Here is a 19,564-nt window from a genome sequence, read left to right on the forward strand (position 1 = left end):
TATTAATCCTCTCATGAGAACTACCAATGTGTCCCATGAAAATTATCTTCCAAGGGTACTCCCTTAAGGGCCTAAGGATCTCCCACTTTGGGAGAGACTTGTCTCCCAAAATACAGCACTTCCCAATGTCTCCACCCTACAGACCAAGACAGTACATACCTTTGGATTGGTCGATTGTTTGATTGATACTGAAGATTGAAGAGCCTCTCACATGCAAAGCAAGTGCTGAGCTATATCCCCAGTCCTCCAAACATGTACCTTTGGAAGACACTCTGTGTGGTTCAGATCTGGAATGTCTCATGTGCTCAGAAGTGGGGCTTTTGGGAAGCGATTTTATCATGAGAGCTCTGGGATCTTCAGTGGATTAATTTATTGATGGTTAACAGACTACTGGCAGGTGGAAACTAGTTGAGAGTAACAGTCACTGGGAGTGTGCCCTAGAAGGGTTTGTTGTCCTTTGGGCCCCTTTCCCTCTTTTTCTGTGCTTCCGCCTGCCATGAATGAAAGTATATTCCTGCTGTGCCCTTTCACCATGATGTTCTGCCTCACCTCAGAATCAAAGCAATGGATCATGGACTGACACCCCTGAAACCAGGAGCCAAAATAAATCTTTTCTCCTCTAAGTTGTTTGTGCAGGTATCACAGCAATAAAAAGCTGACCAAACTCACAATTATACCCATAGTGACATAGTGCCTCCTAAACTTCATGTATGGCTGATCACCATATTATTCATCAAATAAAGTATTAATCTCTCTGTGCTTCCAACATCAGGAACTTACCTAACTCATGGTTTTCCCCTTTTTATTACTGAGTTTGTGCCATTCTGTATCTAAAGTTTTAGTATAGATTGATTGCTGGATAATGATGTAATGATGGCTTTACATTCTCTGTCATTGCAGAACATTGCCATCTTGAATTTAAATTTCCTAACAAGTTCAATGTTAGGATATTAAGATCATGGTAGGGGCACATCTAGATTCTGTAACTAATTGTTTTCAAGCTATATTTGATTTTTAAGATGTAGTAAGTTGCAAAGTGGCTATAAATTCTCTCCCTGTATACCATATGCTTACAGTGTAACTTTACAGCTTCTCCCAAAATGTAGAATCTATTTATAGTTCTTAATCATGTTTTGAACTTGTATTTTTGCGACATGATAAAAAATATACTTTGGTTCTGGTGTACTTTGAGAAATATGGATCTGGATGAGAGGTATTGTTGGGAGCTGGGCAGGTTGCTAACCTAAACAGATGATCACAGAAGACCTCACAGAAAAGGTAACATTTGAATAGGTGCTGAAGGTTGTGGTAGTGAGCAGTGGCTGCCAGGGGGAAGAGCATGGTAGCAGAGGGAACAGCAAGTGCAGAGCCTGAGGCAGGAATGTCCCCCCAAGAGCTATGCAAAGGAGATAGTACCTTAATTTTGCATAGAGGGAAACTGAACCCAGAAAGTTATTTGCAACTTGTCTAAGAGCTTAAAGCTAACAAGCAGCACATCATGGACTTGAATCTCTTAACTTAAAAAACTCAGTTCGTGGAAGGTTCATGTTAAATGAAATAAGCAAGACTCAGAAAGTTAAGAGTCATATGTTTTCTTATATATGGAAGGCAGAAAAAAGGAACAAAGGGATCTCAAAAAATATAAGGAGGATCAGAGGGTAGAGGAAAATCATCCTAGGAGGCAGGACGGGATAGCTAGGAGAGATGCTGGGGAGTGAAATTAATCAAATATTATGTATCTGTATATGTATTATGTATATGTTACAATGAATCTCACTGTCATGTATAATTATCATGTACCAATAAAAATTGTAAAATAAAACTTATAAAAAATAGGTGAAAGGATAAAAAAATATGGCCTTATATACACTTGAATACTATTTACCCAGACAAAGAAGAAAATCCTGATTTGTGGCAACGTGGATGAGCTTGGAGTTCATTATTTTAAGTGAAATATGTGGAGGCACAGAAAGAACAATGCTGTATATTCTCCTATGTGGAAGCTAAAATAGTGGCGTCATAGAAGTAGAGAGTGGAATAGTGTTTGCCAGAGGCGGAGAAGGGTGAGGTTGGGGAGAGGATTGTTAGTGGGTACACAAGATCTTTGGAAGGAGTGTCACAGTGTTATGTACCCTAGATGCTGGAGATGAATCCACAGACTTGTTTGTCCAACTGGATTTCAGTCTTACTTTGATCCCATCCCTTCTTTGTATGCCCATTTTCCCTTTTGAAATGGAAACGTTTACTCTGTGCCATTATATATTGGATATATGCAAATTGCTTTTAATCTTTACTCTTGCAGCTAAGAGTTTTGCTTGAGTCTTATAGGAGATTGTGACTACACTTTGCACTGTGAGATGGGCATGAGCTTTGGGGGACCAGGAGAAGAATGTTATGATTTAGATATGAGGCATCCTCTAAATGCTCATGTGCGAATAATGAAGGAATTTTCTGAGGTGAAATGAATAGATTATGAGGGCCTTAAGCTAATCAGTGAATTAATCCACTGATAGATTAACTGGGTGGTATCTGCAAGCCGGTAGGGTGTGACTGGAGGAAGTAGACCACTGGGGATGTGCCTTTGGGATTTATATTTTTTTCCCTGGTGAGTGGAACACTCTCCCTGTTCCTGGTTATCATGTCCTGAGCTGCTTTTCTCTGCCACATCCTTCTGCCATGATGTGCTGCCCCACCCCAGGCACAGAGCTATGGGGTCAGACATCTGTGGACTGAGAGACCTCTGAAACCATGAGCTCCAAATAAACTTTCCTTCCTCTAAATTGTTATTTTCAGGTATTTTGGCCACAGCTACAAAAAGTTAACTGAAGCGGGGTATAGGGAAACAGTTGATTAGGTGGAATAACTCGTAATGTTTAACAGTACAGCAAGATAGCTATGGTTGACAACAATCAATTATATATTTCTAAAGAATTAGCAGAGAGGATTTTTAATGTATCTAACATGAAGAAATGATAAATTGGGGAGGGGGGTGATAGATATGCCAATTACCTTGATTTTTATCATATTACACTTTTATACATGTATTAAATGTACAATTATTATGTGCTTACTAAAAATAATAGTAAAAAACACATCTTGTATTTTTTAAAAATTTTTATTGAAGTGTTATGGTATACATAACAGTGGAATTCATTATGCCATATTTGTACATGGACACACAAGTTGATCAACCTTATTCCCCAGAACCTTCTCTTCAATGCTATCTTAATATGCTTCTTCTGTCTGCAATTTTTGTTAGTGATACTCAGAGTACATAGGTGTGGGCACACACACACACACACACACACACACACACACACCATTCTAAACGAATTATTGTGAATTATTACTGAAGAATGGCTCTCTTAAAATCAGCCTTTTCTAGAGTGCCTTCTTGTTTAACAGGGACTGGAAGGGTACATCCAGGGTCTCTGTATGTAGCCTCTCTTCACTAAAGAGACCATCTACAAGACTGAGAGTCATTTTGAATGTAATGATGTTATGACTGTGTGTGTCTTCTGGAAGCTGGGTGATGGATGTGAGCATTTTGAGTCTTCTGAGCTAATTCCTTGGTCCATCTCTAATTTTGTGGTGCTGAGTGGCAGTTGCAGTGGCTTCCTGTTCTCTATGGCTCTTGAGTCAGCTGGTGACAGTGTCCGCTCTCTTGCCAGTTCAGTTTGGCAGTTTGTTTCTGGGAGTGTTCCCTGAGGCTCACTCAGCCTAGGGCCTCACCTTCTAGCCTTTCCCTCAATATCCTGCATTAAATCTTTTTCTTTCTCAGTCAGCTAGAGTAGATCCTATTGTCTGCTCTGAGCCATGACTCTCATACTAATTGGCACAGAAAAGGGGTGCCCATGACTTTGATGATTCAAGCCAGGCTTTGAGTTTGTTTCCATTTATACAGTTAAGACCTGCTTGCCTCTGTTGGTCCCATTATCCAACGTCAGTTGTAGTATTCTGATTGCCATCTTGGCCTTGCTTCCTCTTATGGTAGCCATGCCATGGGTTTCAGTAGCAGCATCTTTACTTTTATTCCTGACCTGTTTCTGTTATGCTTTTCACAGAGTCTGGTATTTATTTTTTAAAATATAAAAGTATTTTTCAGTGTTATGTGGAAAGTAATGTTCTCTTAGTTAACATAGGAATATGTGAATGGGTGATAAATTCACTTCAATAATTCATCTCTATAAATCTTTGAATCCTTCCTCTATATTATGTCAAGGAATTATTATCTCAACTGAATTTATCTCAGACCACTGTTGAGTACAGGTTTTGATCCACCAAGAAAGTAACGAATTAAGATTTCTCCTGTATCTTTGAACCGGTACTAGCATTCAGAATCTTTTCCAAGTGTACCTATATTGATTTACTTAATCCCAAACAATTCTATTCTTCCATTTCTGGTATTTTATTCTTAGCAAACTATCCAGATTTTTTGCTGCTATAAATTAGCAAATTCTTTTATTTGTGTTTTATTAATCTCTCTCTCTTAGTTTTTACTATGTAATTGGCCCTATGCAACATGCTTTCAAGGAAAATTAAGTTGTTTTTGCCATTTTTTCAGGAAAGAAATTCAACATTTCAAAGGCCTCTAGGTAACATTTGGTTGCCCTGTTCAGCCTCAATAACTGAATAACCCATAAAACTACTGTCTCTGAGTGGGCCCTTGAGCAAACAAGTGATCTTTAGCTTGTTAGAGCTACAGTGCTGCCAGCTTTGTCCTTGGCTTTTATAATCTAGCATATTGAAAAAACCCAAGAGTGCTGTGGCTATTCAGGATGTTGTGTAAAATCTGCAGCAAGCCTTGAGAGGATACCCTACAGTTTTGAAGCAAATCTGTGCCCTCTTAAAATAACTATCTTTATTTTTTCTTTTTAAAGAAAGCTCTTGGTTAGAATTGCATCCTGGTGGTCATTGAACACTTTACCATGATACCGGAGATCTGACCTGCTCATTGTGAACTGTAAGTTCCTGATCCAAGAACCAAAAAGTCATACATGTTCAAGATCATTCCATCACTAAGTGGACACAGTGGGCAGATCTGACTCTGACATAACCTGAAAGCAACAGTGAATTGAATGAACAATGACTGACTCATATTCTGCTGCTCTCTAACCCCACAACTATGGCTTGGTGGTAAATTCCCCATGACCAGTTGACAGATAGAAAAATATCTACCTTGGTTTAAATATGCCAGCATCAGGTGGAGGTCATTATGCAGCCCTGTAGCCCCATGCAGCAGGGAGTCCCTGGAGACTGTGGAGATGAGGGATTAGTCCCAGGGTTTCACTTTGCCTAGAAGATGAGATTACCAGAGTTGGGGGTTTACTCTGGTTTATGAGTGGTGACTAGTGATTAGAGCCAAGTGGTTGGGTTTAGAAAGATCAAAATTGCAAAATTAGGAAAGAGTCATATTGGTAGTCTTCTCCAAATGAACCAAAGCAGAGTAAGAGAATTCTTGTGCCTGATATGAATACTCACCAGTGGACTTCCTGCAAGAATTTCAACATTCAGGAGAACATGGTAACCTGCCCTAGGTAACCAGCCTTCCTTTCCAGTTACTCCAGTTATTCCAGGGCTCATGTATCAGGTGGATTTGTGGAAGTTGCGGAGGCTATATTTGGGTACAATTACATAAGCATATGCTAGCCAAAGCTACTCTGCCCACTGCCAATGGCCCAACCTGACAGAGCCTAAACCTGAGCCTTTCATAGAGCACCAGATCCTTGGAGGGCAGTTTTCCATGTGTGGCAGATTGTTTACATTGGATCCCTTCTATCGGAAAGGAAAGTGATCCTCATCAAAATAGATAATTCATTCATTCAAAAATATGTATTATACCATATATTATATAGTAGGCACAATTCTAGGTATTAGGATCTGTCAGTAGACAAAAAAAGACAAAGGTTGTTGCTCTTAAGTGACTTTCTCGGGGGTGATATGCAAAAAGGATACTAAATAAGCAAATTTTATAGCTGAAAGTGATAAGCATTATGGAGAGAAAAGTAAAGCAGGGTAATGGAGATTGGAAGTGGTGAAGATGGGTGTATTAGGGTTCTCTAAAGGAACAGAATCAACAGGAAGTATGGTTATAAAAAGGGGATTTATTAGAATGACTTCTATGACCAGAAGCTGGATAGTTCACAATGGCCATCTGCAGGCTAGAGAGCTGGAAGAACCAGTAGCTACGTAGTCCAAGAGGTGGAAGCCCCAGGACAAGAAGAATCAACAGTACTACCCTACTCTGAGTCCAAGGTTTCTGGAAACTCCCTGGAGAATGGCTGGCAGAGTCTGCTTTGGAAGAGTGAGGAGAGTCTAATATCCTCAGATGATGGAAGCAGCAATCAAGAAGAGTCGAGCTTGCATCTGCATCTGCTTCCTTGTTCTTCCAACTTTTATTCCATCCAATTGGGTGGTGCTGCCCATGTTTAGGGAGGGTCTCCCCTTCAGTTCACTATCCCACATGCCAATCATTCCTAGACAGGCACCCATGGACACACCCAGAAACCGCTTAATTGGCATTTCTTAATCCAATCAAGTTTACAATCAAATCAACCATTACAATGGGCAAAATAGTTTCTAAATTTACATGTGATTCAGGGTAGACCTCAAAGACTTTGTGAGTATCTGGGGGGAATCTTCCTAGGCAGATAGATAGAGCCGCCAGGGCGAAGGTCTCAGAGGACATTTGCCTGATGTGTGAAGGAAGTAGCAAGGAAGGTAGTGTCTGCAGTGATGTCATGAGGGAGCATGGCAGGAGATGAGGTTGGAGAGGCCATGGGGGTACTGATGGACTCTGACAGTCATTGAGGAGTCACTGCAGAGTTTGGAGCACAATGATCACAGTGCTGAGAATGGACTTGGGGAGGAAAGCGACAAAGAAAGGAGACAACCATTCTTGTAACAGAAGTGAGAGTCATCTCAGTCAAGGGTTGAATCTGGGAGTGACAGATGAGGTGGCATTCTGGTCACAGAGATTTTAAGTTTTTATTGTGGAAAATTGAAAACATACAAAAAGAAGAGAATAGTATAAGTAGTAATAATAATAGTATAAACCTCACTTGCTTCCACAATGTACCCATCATCAGCTTCAGAAATGATGTATGCGTGACCAATTCTGTATCCCTCTCCTCTTCCTACCCACTCTCCCCCATTGATTCCTTACAGTCAAATCTATCATTTAATTTACTACTTTAAAGTGTATTTAATTCATGCTAATAATTTCATTTAGTACTTCAATATAAGCTCTAAAAATGAGTGCCTTTTTTGTTTTTATAAGAATATAGCCATGAAGCCGGGCATGGTAGCACATGCCTATAATCCCAGTAGTTTAGGAGTGAGGCAGGAGAATTGTGAGTTCAAAGCCAGCCTCAGCAACCTAGCAAGGCCCAAAGCAACTCAGTGAGACCCTGTTTCTAAATGAAATACAAAAAAGTGTTGGGGATGTGGCTCAGTGTTTAAGGGTTCCTGAGTTCGATTCCAAAAAAAAAAAAAAAAATTACATATATATATATGTATATATATATATATATATATAACTGTTACTTATATCCCAAATACAAGAACTTCTAATATTAGCATACAATTTTCTCCTAGTATTTCATAATTTTTTTTTCTTCACTGGATTTGATTGAATCAGGCTCTAAACAAGGACTGCTCATTCTTTCTGGTTGAAAGGTCTCAAGTCCCCTTTAATTTATGTCTTCCTCCCTTTTCTCTTTCCTTTGCTTTGCTCTTTTCTTCTTTTTTCATTTTCTCCCTTTCTCTCTCTTTTTTTTTCTCCCTCCCTCCTTCCCATTTATTAGTTGAAGAAGCCAGATCATGGGTCCTATAAAGTTTTCCCACAGTTTGCATTTTGCTGGTTGCAATCCCCTGATGCTATTCTAATCTGTTCCTTTGTCTCATGTTTTTCCTATAAACTAGATAAACTAGTACTTAGGTCTAAAGACTTGATGGGATTCAGTTTTGATATTTGGGGCATGGGTGCTTTGTAGGTAGTACTGTACTGTATTTTTCTATTAGGAGTCACATAATGTTTGGCTGTTGTTTTTCTTTTTTATGTTAACCAGTAGTGGGTAGCATGAAACATTCATGAAAAACAGTGATTTCCTATTCCTTTCATTGTTTTTTCACTTATTGGAAGAATTATTCTCATGTCAACTATTTGATAACTCAAAGACACAACTCCTACAAGAAAGGAAGTCCTATTTTCACTTGAGAAGGAAGTGGTGTTCAGAGACTATAACCTTTGTAAGGGTGCGTATTGCTATTTAATTGATAATTATGTCTAAGTCTTTCCAGTGGATGAACCTAGAAATGCACATATTTTTTTAAAATGCAGAATTTATCATGAATTTATACTGATATTTCAAATTCAAATTTAGGTTTGAAAAGTTGCTTTTTAATTTTCTATTATAACATTTTTCTCTGATGTTAAAATGTTGTGTCCAAAGTGATAGTAACATAATTCAGCCTAGAACCTGCTTTTCCAGCTCTCCTGAAGATTTTGTAAGGTTTTTAAAATCTTTAAAAAAAATTCCTGTCTCCATAAACTATTTTATGTGGATCTTTTGATCTTCAACTGAATCCTGACAGTGCAAACTATAGGCAGGTGAGAAGGGGTGATTCATGGTCTCTGCAGCACCTGTACAACTGCTCACAGATACACCAAAGGGTGTTGATGATTCTCCACTGATAGAATCATAAGGCATTAAAGAGACCCAGGTTGCTCATCTTTTCTATCTTTGTGCAAGTCCTAATTCACTAAAATGTATATTTCTGTTTTTCAAAAGCATTCCTTCTCTCACCTTATTCCTCTTCCCCAAATCAGATCCTGGGGAACACATAAGGTCAGGCCCAGCATAGGTGCACAGAGTCTTCTCCTAACTCTGGAGAAGAACCAGTCATTTTAGCAAAGACTTTCAGAGGTATTCCATCACTGCTTCAGGGTGAATAAATTAGAATTCTTGGGAGTGCATGCATACGGTGAGAAGGGTGGGAAAGCTGGGTCTGTTGGTTGCTCCAAGGACCTGGAGGACTGCACTGGGCCTGGTGCTTTGGATAGGGTGAAGTCACCTGAGTAGGACATTTTCATAATATTCTGCTACATCTTCATCCTTAGAGCTGATCTTTTCAGCTGAGTTAACTGGCAGCTGTGTCTTCACCTCAGAGTAGACAATTAAGGCATGCTGCAATGGAAAGAAGATAAAAGAAGAACTGGAAAGGGAGAGGAGGCAAAAGGCTGGAGGTGATAGTGATAGAGGGATATGAGGCTCACCTTGTCCTCTTGATGTATCCGGGGGGTATTAGCTGTGGAGGAAAAGGGAACCATGGGCATAAGAATTCACTTAGAACCCAGTCTGCCAACTTAGTTCCAGAATCTAGGGGTCACTGGGCCCTGTCCATGTTTTCTACACCCCAACATATCTTTTGATTTTCTATTCTACCATTTCTTTTTCTTTTCTTTCTTTTTTTATTGGTTCATGTCATATTAGTTATGCATAACATTAGGTACTTTACTTTTTTAACTAAGCCCTCTGCAAGTTCTTCTCAAGCTTCATTGATCTGTAAAGTTCTCCCTCCCTCAATATCACTGAAGAAACTTCACTTCTTCTTCTACCAGATGTCAAAAGATTATTTTTCTCTTAATTTAATTCTTAGTACTCTTAACTTGAAGTATATCCACCTCACTGTCATTGATGGATTGGCGAGTTCTCATTAAACTCTCCATATGCCCAACGAGGAACACTCTCACATTAGCATGTTCTAGCTCTTGATTTTATTGCCATGATTTTTTAAGAGGTGGAGTCACAGAGAAAGAAAGTTTAGCAGATATATTTTTGATGGATCATGAATATTAGAATTTAAGAGTCTCAGGGAAAAAGGTAAAATCATTAGATTAACATACTAATCTTATGGAGAGATAGAACCTGAAAAGGAGCTGTATCTTGAGGCAACTGAAGTTTCCATTTCACCATGTTCTTACCATACACCTTTTTTTTTTTTTTTTTTTTTTTTTTTTTGCGGTACTGGGGATCGAACTCAGGGCCTTGTGCTTGCAAGGCAAGCACTCTACGCTGAGCTATCTCCCCAGCCCCACCATACACCTTTTGGGATGACAGATATTGTTAATGAAGTGGTAACAATTGTGCACCCTTTCCCCCCTAAATGGACAGAGCTTTGCTTATGACTTCAGGGCCTTTATGAAAACCTGGAGACACAAGTGAAGAGGGTTTTCTACAGTTCACTAATACATCAAGTGCCTGAAATATAACCAATCTATTAATGAAAATGCTGTTTTGGACAATATATTAAGGATAGAGAGTGAAGAACAGCAAGATAATTGAGGTAACTCTGTAAGATAGATGCATTCAATCAACCTGATAGTTCTAATTCTACTCTTCAGAGAGTCATGACTAATGGGGTGGCTCAGGGAGCAAAGAGACAGACAAAGCATCTGATCAGGTGATAGATACATTATTGGTCAAACACAGGAATAGGTTGTACTAGCAGCAAATATTAAACCAAGATAGAAGACTTTTACTGGCTTTGTGACCTTGGGAATGTATTTAACTTCTCTGAATCTTATGTACTTCATTTGTAAAACAGGTTCAACATTAGGTTACGAGTGCACGCGGCGTGCTCTGGCCTGCCCGCAGGTTGCTTCAGAGACCAGAACAGGGCAGCCAGGGACTTCCCCAAGCAGCCTGGCTCCCTCCAGTGGGAAGCGCCTTTCTAGGCTAGCTTCTCAGAGCAGACCGCCCAGTGAGAGTCTTTCTACACAGAGCCAGCCACAGGTCCCCAAGCCAACAGAGACCTCCGACCCGCAAGCAGCCTCTGGGACCAGGGCAGGGCAGCCAGAGACCTCTCCAGGCGGCCCTGTCCACCTCCGGCCGCAGGCTTTTTCCACGGGGTGATCCAAGATGGTGGACTAGAGGGTGACTGCATCTCCAGTCGCTCCAGAACCCAGGATTCAAGAAGGGGAGGCATCGAGAGACTCAGACTAAAATAGAACCACGGGTGAGTCTCCCCCACTGGGTGAAGCTCGGCCCAGGCGGCAGGCCCGGATTCGGGCGGCTTACTAGAGTAGGGCAGGGCAGCTGGAGTCTCCCCCAGGCAGCCCTGAGCACTCCGGCGGTGGTGGGCTCCCCCCACAGGGCCAGATTCTCCAGCTTCTCGAGCAGGCCCCCCAGTGAGAGCCTTTCTGCACAGAACCAGCTCCAAGTCCCTGAGCCAGCGCGAGAGCTCCGGCCCACCCGCAGGTTGCTTCAGAGACCAGGACAGGGCATCCAGGGACTTCCCCAAGCAGCCCGGCTCCCTCCAGAGGGAAGCGCCTTTCTAGGCTAGCTTCTCAGAGCAGACCGCCCAGTGAGAGCCTTTCTACACAGAGCCAGCAACAAGTCCCCAAGCCAACGGAGATCTCCGACCTGCAAGCAGCCTCTGGGATCAGGGCAGGGCAGCCAGAGACCTCTCCAGGTCTCTCTCCGTGGAACCAGTAGTGCTAGGGGAGCTTTCTTCAGAAGCACTGCATTATCAAGTTACTCCAAGACTTCAGGCTACTGAAGGCTGGGAGGTGATACACTGGAAATCTACAGGGACACTATAAGCCAATAGAGGAAATGTGCAATATCACAGAGTCCCACTGACATCTGACCAATATGAGAAAACAAGGGAAGAAAATGTCCCAAACAAACCTAGATACTATATCAATAAAACCCAATGACAGCACAGCAGAAGAAATGTCAGAAAGAGAGTTCAAACGTACATAATTAAAACAATCAGGGAAGCAAACCAGGAGATGAAAGAGGAAATGCAGGCATTAAATGATCGTACCAATCAACAGTTAAAAGAGCAAATACGGGAAGCAAGAGATCATTTCAATAAAGAATTAGAGATACTGAAAAAAAAAAAAAAACCAAACAGAAATCCTTGAAATGAAGGAAACAATAAACCAAGTTAAAAACTCCATAGAAAGCATAACCAATAGGATAGAACACCTGGAAGACAGAACCTCAGATATTGAAGACAAAATATTTAATCGAAAACAAAGTTGACCAAACAGAAAAGATGGTAAGAAATCATGAACAGAATCTACAAGAATTATGGGATATCATGAAAAGGACAAATTTAAGAATTATTGGGATTGAGGAAGGCTTAGAGAAACAAACCAAAAGCATGAACAATCTATTCAATGAAATAATATCAGGAAATTTCCAAATCTGAAGAATGAAATGGAAAACCAAGTACAAGAGGCTTATAGGACTCCAAATATACAAAATTGCAACAGACCCACACCAAGCACATTATTATGAAAATACCTAACATACAAAATAAAGACAGAATTTTAAAGGCCGTGAGAGAAAAGAATCAAATTACATTCAGGGGGAAACCAATAAGAATATCAGCAGATTTTTCATCCAGACCCTAAAAGCTAGAAGGGCCAGGAACAACATTTACCCTGAAAGCCCTGAAAGAAAACGGATGCCAACCAAGAATCTTATACCCAGCAAAACTTACTTTCAGATTTGATGATGAAATAGGATCCTTCCATGATTAACAAAGCTGGAGGAATTTACAAAAGAAAGCTGGCATTTACAGAACATACTTAGCAGAATATTCCGTGAGGAAGAGATGAAAAACAACAATGCAAATCAGCAACGGGAGGAACTGGCCTAAGGGAATAGCCAAATAAAGGAGAAACCAGGTCATGTCAAGAAACAAAAATGAGTCAAATGACTGGGAATACAAATTCATATCTCAATAATAACCCTGAATGTTAATGGCCTGAACTCATCAATCAAAAGACATTGACTGGCAGATTGGATTAAAAAGAAAGATCCAACAATATGTTGCCTGCAAGAGACTCACCTCATAGAAAAAGATACCCATAGACTAAAGGTGAAAGGATGGGGAAAAACATACCATGCGCATGGACTCAGCAAAAAGCTGGAGTATCCTCCTCATTTCCGATAATGTGGACTTTAAGCCAAAGTTAGTCAGAAGGGATAAAGAAGGTCATTTCATACTGCTTAAGGGAAGCATAATCAGCAAGATATACAATCATAAACATCTATGCCCCAAACAGTGGCTCATCCATGTATGTCAAACAATCCTTCTCAATTTCAGAAAACCAAATAGACCATAACACAATAATACTAGGTGATTTTAACACGCCTCTCTCACCACTGGACAGATCTTCCAGACAAAAATTGAACAAAGAAACCATAGATCTCAATAACACAATCAATAATTTAGACTTAACGGACATTTATAGAATATACCATCCAACCAAGAGCGAATACACTTTCTTCTCAGCAGCACATGGATCCTTCTCCAAAATAGACCATATATTATGCCACAAAGCTAATGTTAGCAAATACAAGAAGATAGAGACACTACCATGTATTCTATCAGATCATAATGGATTGAAGTTAGAAATAAATGAAAGAGTAAAACACAGAAACTATTCCAACATCTGGAGATTAAACAATATGCTATTATATGATGAATGGATAACAGAAGATATTAGGAAGGAAATTTAAAAATTCTTAGAGGTAAATGAGAACAAAGAAACATCATATCAAAATCTCTGGGACACTATGAAAGCAGTACTTAGAGGGAAATTTATTTCATGGAGCGCATTTAATAAAAGAAGTAAAACTCAACAAATAAACAACCTAACACTACAGCTCAAAGCCCTAGAAAAAGAAGAACAAAACAGCACCAAAAGTAGTAGAAAACAGGAAATAGTTAAACTCAGAGCTGAAATCAATGAAATTGAAACAAAAGAAACAATACAAAAAATTGACAAAATAAATAGTTGGTTCTTCGAAAAAATAAACAAAATTGAATAAACCTTTAGCCACACTAACAAAGAGAAGATGAGAGAAAACCCAAATCACTAAAATTTGGAATGAACAAGGAAATATCACAACAGACAGGATTGAAATACAAAACATAATTAGAAGCTATTTTGAAAATCTATACTCCAACAAAATAGAAAATTTCGAAGACATCAACAGGTTTCTAGAGACATATGAATTGCCTAAACTGAACGAGGAGGACATAAACATTTAAATAGACCAATTTCAAGTACTGAAATAGAAGAAGTCATCAAAAGCCTACCAACAAAGAAAAGTCCGGGACCAGATGGGTTCTCAGCTGAGTTCTACAAAACCTTTAAAGAGGAGCTCATTCCAATACTTCTCAAAGTATTCCATAAAATAGAAGAGGAGGGAACCCTCCCAAACTCATTCTATGAAGCCAATATCACACTGATACCTAAACCAGACACTCATCAAGGAAAGAAAATTTCAGACCAATATCCTTAATGAACATCGACGCAAAAATTCTCAACAAAATTTTAGCAAATCGCATACAAAAACATATTAAAAAGATAGTGCACCATGATCAAGTGGGCTTCATCCAGGGATGCAAGGTTGGTTCAACATCAGGAAATCAATAAACGTAATTCACCATATTAATAGACTTAAAGTCAAGAATCACATGATTATTTCAATAGATGCAGAAAAAGCATTTGATAAAATACAGCACCCCTTCATGCTCAAAACACTAGAAAAAATAGGGATAGTGGGAACATTCCTTAACATTGTAAAGGCCATTTATGCTAAGCCCATGGCTAATATCATTCTAAATGGTGAAAAACTGAAAGCATTCCCCCTAAAAACTGGAACAAGGCAGGGATGCCCTCTTTCACCACTTCTATTCAACATCGTTCTTGAGACTCTGGCCAGAGCAATTAGACAAACCAAAGAAATTAAAGGGATACGAATTGGAAAAGAGAACTCAAACTATCCCTGTTCGCTGATGACATGATTATATATTTAGAGGAACCTGGAAATTCCACCAGAAAACTCTTAGAACTCATAAGTGAATTCAGTAAAGTAGCAGGTTACAAGATCAATGCCCATAAATCCAACGCATTTTTATACATAAGTGATGAATCTTCAGAAAGAGAAATTAGGAAAACTACCCCATTCCCAATAGCCTCGAAAAAAATAAAATACTTGGGAATCAATCTCACAAAAGAGGTGAAGGACCTCTACAATGAGAACTACAGAACACTAAAGAGAGAAATTAAAGAACACCTTAGAAGATGGAAAGATCTCCCATGTTCTTGGATAGGCAGAATTAATATTGTCAAAATGGCCATACTACCAAAAGTGCTATACAAATTCAATGCAATTCCAATTAAAAATCCCAATGATGTACCTTACAGAAATAGAGCAAGCAATTATGAAATTCATCTGGAAGAATAAGAAACCCAGAATAGCTAAAGCAATCCTCAGTAGAAAGAGGGAAGCAGGGGGTATCGCAATACCAGATCTTCAACTCTACTACAAAGCAATAGTAGCAAAAACGGCATGGTATTGGTACCAAAATAGACAGGTAGATCAATGGTACAGAATAGAGGACATGGACACAAACCCAAATAAATACAATTTTCTCATACTAGACAAAGGTGCCAAAAATAGGCAATGGAGAAAAGATAGCCTCTTCAACAAATGGTGCTGGGAAAACTGGAAAACCATATGCAACAGAATGAAATTAAACCCCTATTTCTCACCCTGCACAAACCTCACTCAAAATGGATCAAGGACCTTGGAATCAGACCAGAGACCCTGCAGATTATAGAAGAAAAAGTAGGTCCAAATCTTCACCTTGTTGGTCTAGGATCAGACTTCCTTAACAGGACTCCCATAGCACAAGAAATAAAAAACAAGAATCAATAACTGGGATAGATTCAAACTAAAAAACTTTCTCTCAGCAAAGGAAACTATCAGTAATGTGAAGAGAGAGCCTACAGAGTGGGAGAATATCTTTGCCACTCATACTTCAGATAGAGTGCTAATTTCCAGAATCTATAAAGAACTCAAAAAACTCTACACCAAGAATACAAATAATCCAATCAACAAATGGGCTAAGGAAATGAACAGACACTTCACAGAAGATGGTGTACAAGCAATCAACAGATATATGAAAAAATGTTCAACATCTCTAGTAATAAGAGAAATGCAAATCAAAACTACCCTAATATTTCATCTCACCCCAATTAGAATGGCGATTATCAAGAACAGAAGTAGCAATAGGTGTTGGCGAGATGTGGGGAAAAAGGTACACTCATACATTGCTGGTGGGGTTGCAAATTAGTGCAGCCACTCTGGAAAGCAGTATGGAGATTCCTCAGAAAGCTTGCAATGGAACCACCATTTGACCCAGCTATCCCACTCCTTGGCCTATACCCAAAGGACTTAAAATCAGCATACTACAGAGATACAGCCACATCAATGTTCATAGCTGCTCAATTCACCATAGCCAGATTGTGGAACCAACCTAGATGTCCTTCAGTTGATGAATGGATAAAGAAACTGTGGCATATATATACAATGGAATATTACTCTGCCATGAAGAATGATAAAATTATGGCATTTGCAGGCAAATGGATGAAATTGGAGAATATCATGCTAAGTGAGATAAGCCGATCTCAAAAAACTAAAGGGCGAATGATGTCGCTGATAAGCGGATGAGGACATATAATGGGGGGTAGGAGGGGCTAGCGTTAGGGTTAGGGTTAGGTCTAGGGTTAGGGATAAGGAGGGTGGTAAGAATGGAGGAAGGAAGGACTGTATAGAGGGAAAAGAGGGGTGGGAGGGGTGGGGGGGAAGGGAAAAAAATAACAGAATGAATCAAGCAACATTACCCTATGTAAATTTATGATTTTTAATTAAAAAAAAGTCAACTCAAAAAAAAAAAAAAAACATTAGGTTACAAATGAAATTCCCACTCGGCATAAAGATAATTGAGATTTTAAATTCCCAGGTGAGATGCCATATTTAGATTTATAAAAAATATTGTTTGTTTCTTTGACTCTAAGAGCCTGTGTTAATCAAATCAAGGAAGTATGGAGAGAAAACAATTTGTTGAACAGATTTCTTCAGAAGGAGAGATCAGTTTCTGTGCAATGAGTTTCTACCCAGAAATTTTATCGGGAGTGTTAGTGTGTGTGTGTGTGTGTGTGTGTGTGTGTGTGTGTGTGTGTGTGTGTTTAGGGAAAGGGGTTTTGATATTTTATAAGCCTCCAGTCTGGTGAAGGAGCCTTCAGAGATTCCTCTTAGAAACTGTGAAGTGATTTCCCTTATTTGGAAAAAATAAAAACTTCTACCTGAGAAAGCCACAGTGGACTGTAGGTTGCAACAGGCCACAGTCATGTCTTCCTAACAGCAGATCTCCACTCATTAGAGGGTCTTGAAATGGGATCTGAATAAGATTCGAGAAAATGAAGTAGGACTGTTCATTTTGGCCAAAAGGGACTAACAAGACTATGTTTATTTTTCCATTTTAAACCATCAGAAAAAAAGAAACAAAAACCAGATAATGCAATGGTTTTCAGGCATTTGATAATGGGCAGTACAGGACTGGGAGACATAACAGAAAGCAAGTGGACAGCTGAGTCCTGCAGTTGCCTGGTCTTGCCACTTGGAGGCAGTTTCTACTCTGTACCACAGGTTGGAGAGCCCTAACAGACTGGCTCTGACTTCAAGTGGCAGAGACTAATAGTCCTTAACAACTCTGTAGCTAGAATTTACAGGACAGAGTATCAGAGAGCAGCAATGCAGATTGAAAGCTCCAGAGATCTCCAGACAGGTATGTAGCCTCAAGTCTTTGACTGAATATTAATAGTGCATATGAGCAAGGAAACTATCTTGGGTGGGGTAAAAATAGTTAAAAAGGAACAGGCAAAATAATACCAGATGCTAGTGTAGATCTTGTGATACATGGAGCAACCGTGGCAGAATCCTCAGAAATGTTGTTTTAGTATTAGGGATAGATTAACCTTCTATAAGGTTGTTTGGCATCCGCCATAATAAAGCTTAAAAGCAAGCCTTAAAAGGATCCAATCACACCAAGTAACTTAACTTGGTCCAGAACAAAATCCCAAATTCAACAGTAATTAAGGAATAATTAATGTAAAATTCCCATTTTTCAGCATCCAGTAAAAAACTATCTTCTATCTATCATCATCTGTGGAGACCAGGGCCTGGGTAGAGGGACAGACACTGACTCCTACTTAAAATCATTTGACCTTACAATGATGCAAAAATCACAGAAGAAACCATACATCAGATTTAAAATTTTGTCCTTTTCCTGGGCTAGTGATATGTGGTATGATACTCCTTTGTCAATAATGGGGATTGAACCCAGGGCCTCATGCATGCTAGGCAAGTGCTCTACCACTGAACTAGTTATATCCCCCATGAGATGATCTTGTGATGCTAGACAGTGACAGGAAGCCACAGCCCCTATTCAGTCATGAAAGCAGGAGAGTAAACAATGGGTACACCATAGAATGACTGCTAAGCTTGATGTTTGATAGGGCAGAATTAAATATGCTTTCAACTTAAAATATTCTCCATTTACAATAAGTGCATCAGGACATATCTCCATTGTAAATTTGTATTTGATGTTTTATATATAAATGTTCTCAGTGCAATGCCTACCATAGTAGTAGGTATGTTGCAAATATTCATTCATTCAGACCTAAAGGCAACCTTAGTACACAAACCATTGAGATCATAATATTTATCAGAAGGATACTTAATTTTTGTTCTGATCATCAGCAAAGATACAGAATGTATTGTCATATCTATCTTCTCTCTTTAGAATCTAAGCAACACAGTGTAGGGATCTGTGTCCACCTTGTTTGCTGATCAACTCTCCACACTTATAATAGCACCTAGCACATGAGAGATAAATATTTGCTGAATGAATTAGTACATTTTGCAGCCATAATCTTTTCCCCAAAACATACCTTCTCCTTCTTCTCCCTGCGGAATAGTCTGAATCTCAGCATATACCAAGTCTCCTTCTTTGGGGTGCACTAGAAAGAAAAGACAACTTTGCTAGCCTGTCTCTGTCTGTTATGTTCTGCAGATGCCTCTTCCCAAGCATCCCCTCCACTCTCCTTGGTCACACAATGAAGTGATTATTCATTGGGCATATCTGACTCCAGAGTACTGTAGGGAGATGAGTGACATTTTCCAGGGGCTCAGAGCAATTTCTCTTTCCCTGGCAGAGTCCAGGAGCAGTTTCTTATAAGGGGAAACCTCACCATTGTCACAGGAGATCTGTGGTTCCATCTGGGCAGAGGAGATGGAAGGAAAAGGCTCTCCCATGTCCGGGGTGGGAGGGCTCCTATGAGACAAAAACACATGATAATCCTTGGAGCATTCCAACATGCTTGAGGGTGAGACGTTTAGGTGGAGGTTGTGGAAAAATTGGGTTGGAGAGAAGTTAGCAGTCAATAGCTGAAGCTTTAATTGAAGCTTCCACATGTCTATATTAAGCTGGATTGTTCTTTTGAAAGAAACCAGAGAGCTTTGGTAAGGGAAGTCTACCCTGGGACAAGATCAAAGTCTTTGACATCATACTAACAATAATTGTCTCATAGACAGAATGGATAAAAACTGGCCTTCTCATCAGGAAGTAGTAACTAAATGTCTTCACATTGTTATGTCTGGGAAATTCAAGAAGGAATTAGATATGA

The 19,564-nt window shown here is 39.5% G+C and overlaps 1 protein-coding gene across 1 annotated transcript in view; it reads right to left on the reverse strand.

Moving 5' to 3' along the window:
• Positions 1–6,585: 6,585 nt before the first annotated feature.
• The window catches only part of LOC306643300 (Fc receptor-like protein 4), a 32,310-nt gene continuing 19,331 nt past the window's right edge, over positions 6,586–19,564 (reverse strand). Inside the window, exons 9-13 of the mRNA XM_079109358.1 lie at positions 19,130–19,212; positions 18,830–18,898; positions 9,278–9,309; positions 9,076–9,188; positions 6,586–6,964 (exon numbers count right to left, since the gene is read on the reverse strand). Of these exons, the coding sequence (XP_078965484.1) occupies positions 6,922–6,964; positions 9,076–9,188; positions 9,278–9,309; positions 18,830–18,898; positions 19,130–19,212 (340 nt within the window). The 3' untranslated portion in view covers positions 6,586–6,921. The remainder of the gene's footprint in view (positions 6,965–9,075; positions 9,189–9,277; positions 9,310–18,829; positions 18,899–19,129; positions 19,213–19,564) is intronic.

The sequence above is a fragment of the Sciurus vulgaris genome (genome assembly GCF_902686455.1).
Source record: "Sciurus vulgaris genome assembly, chromosome: 1".
NCBI classification, from domain to species: Eukaryota; Metazoa; Chordata; class Mammalia; order Rodentia; family Sciuridae; genus Sciurus; species Sciurus vulgaris.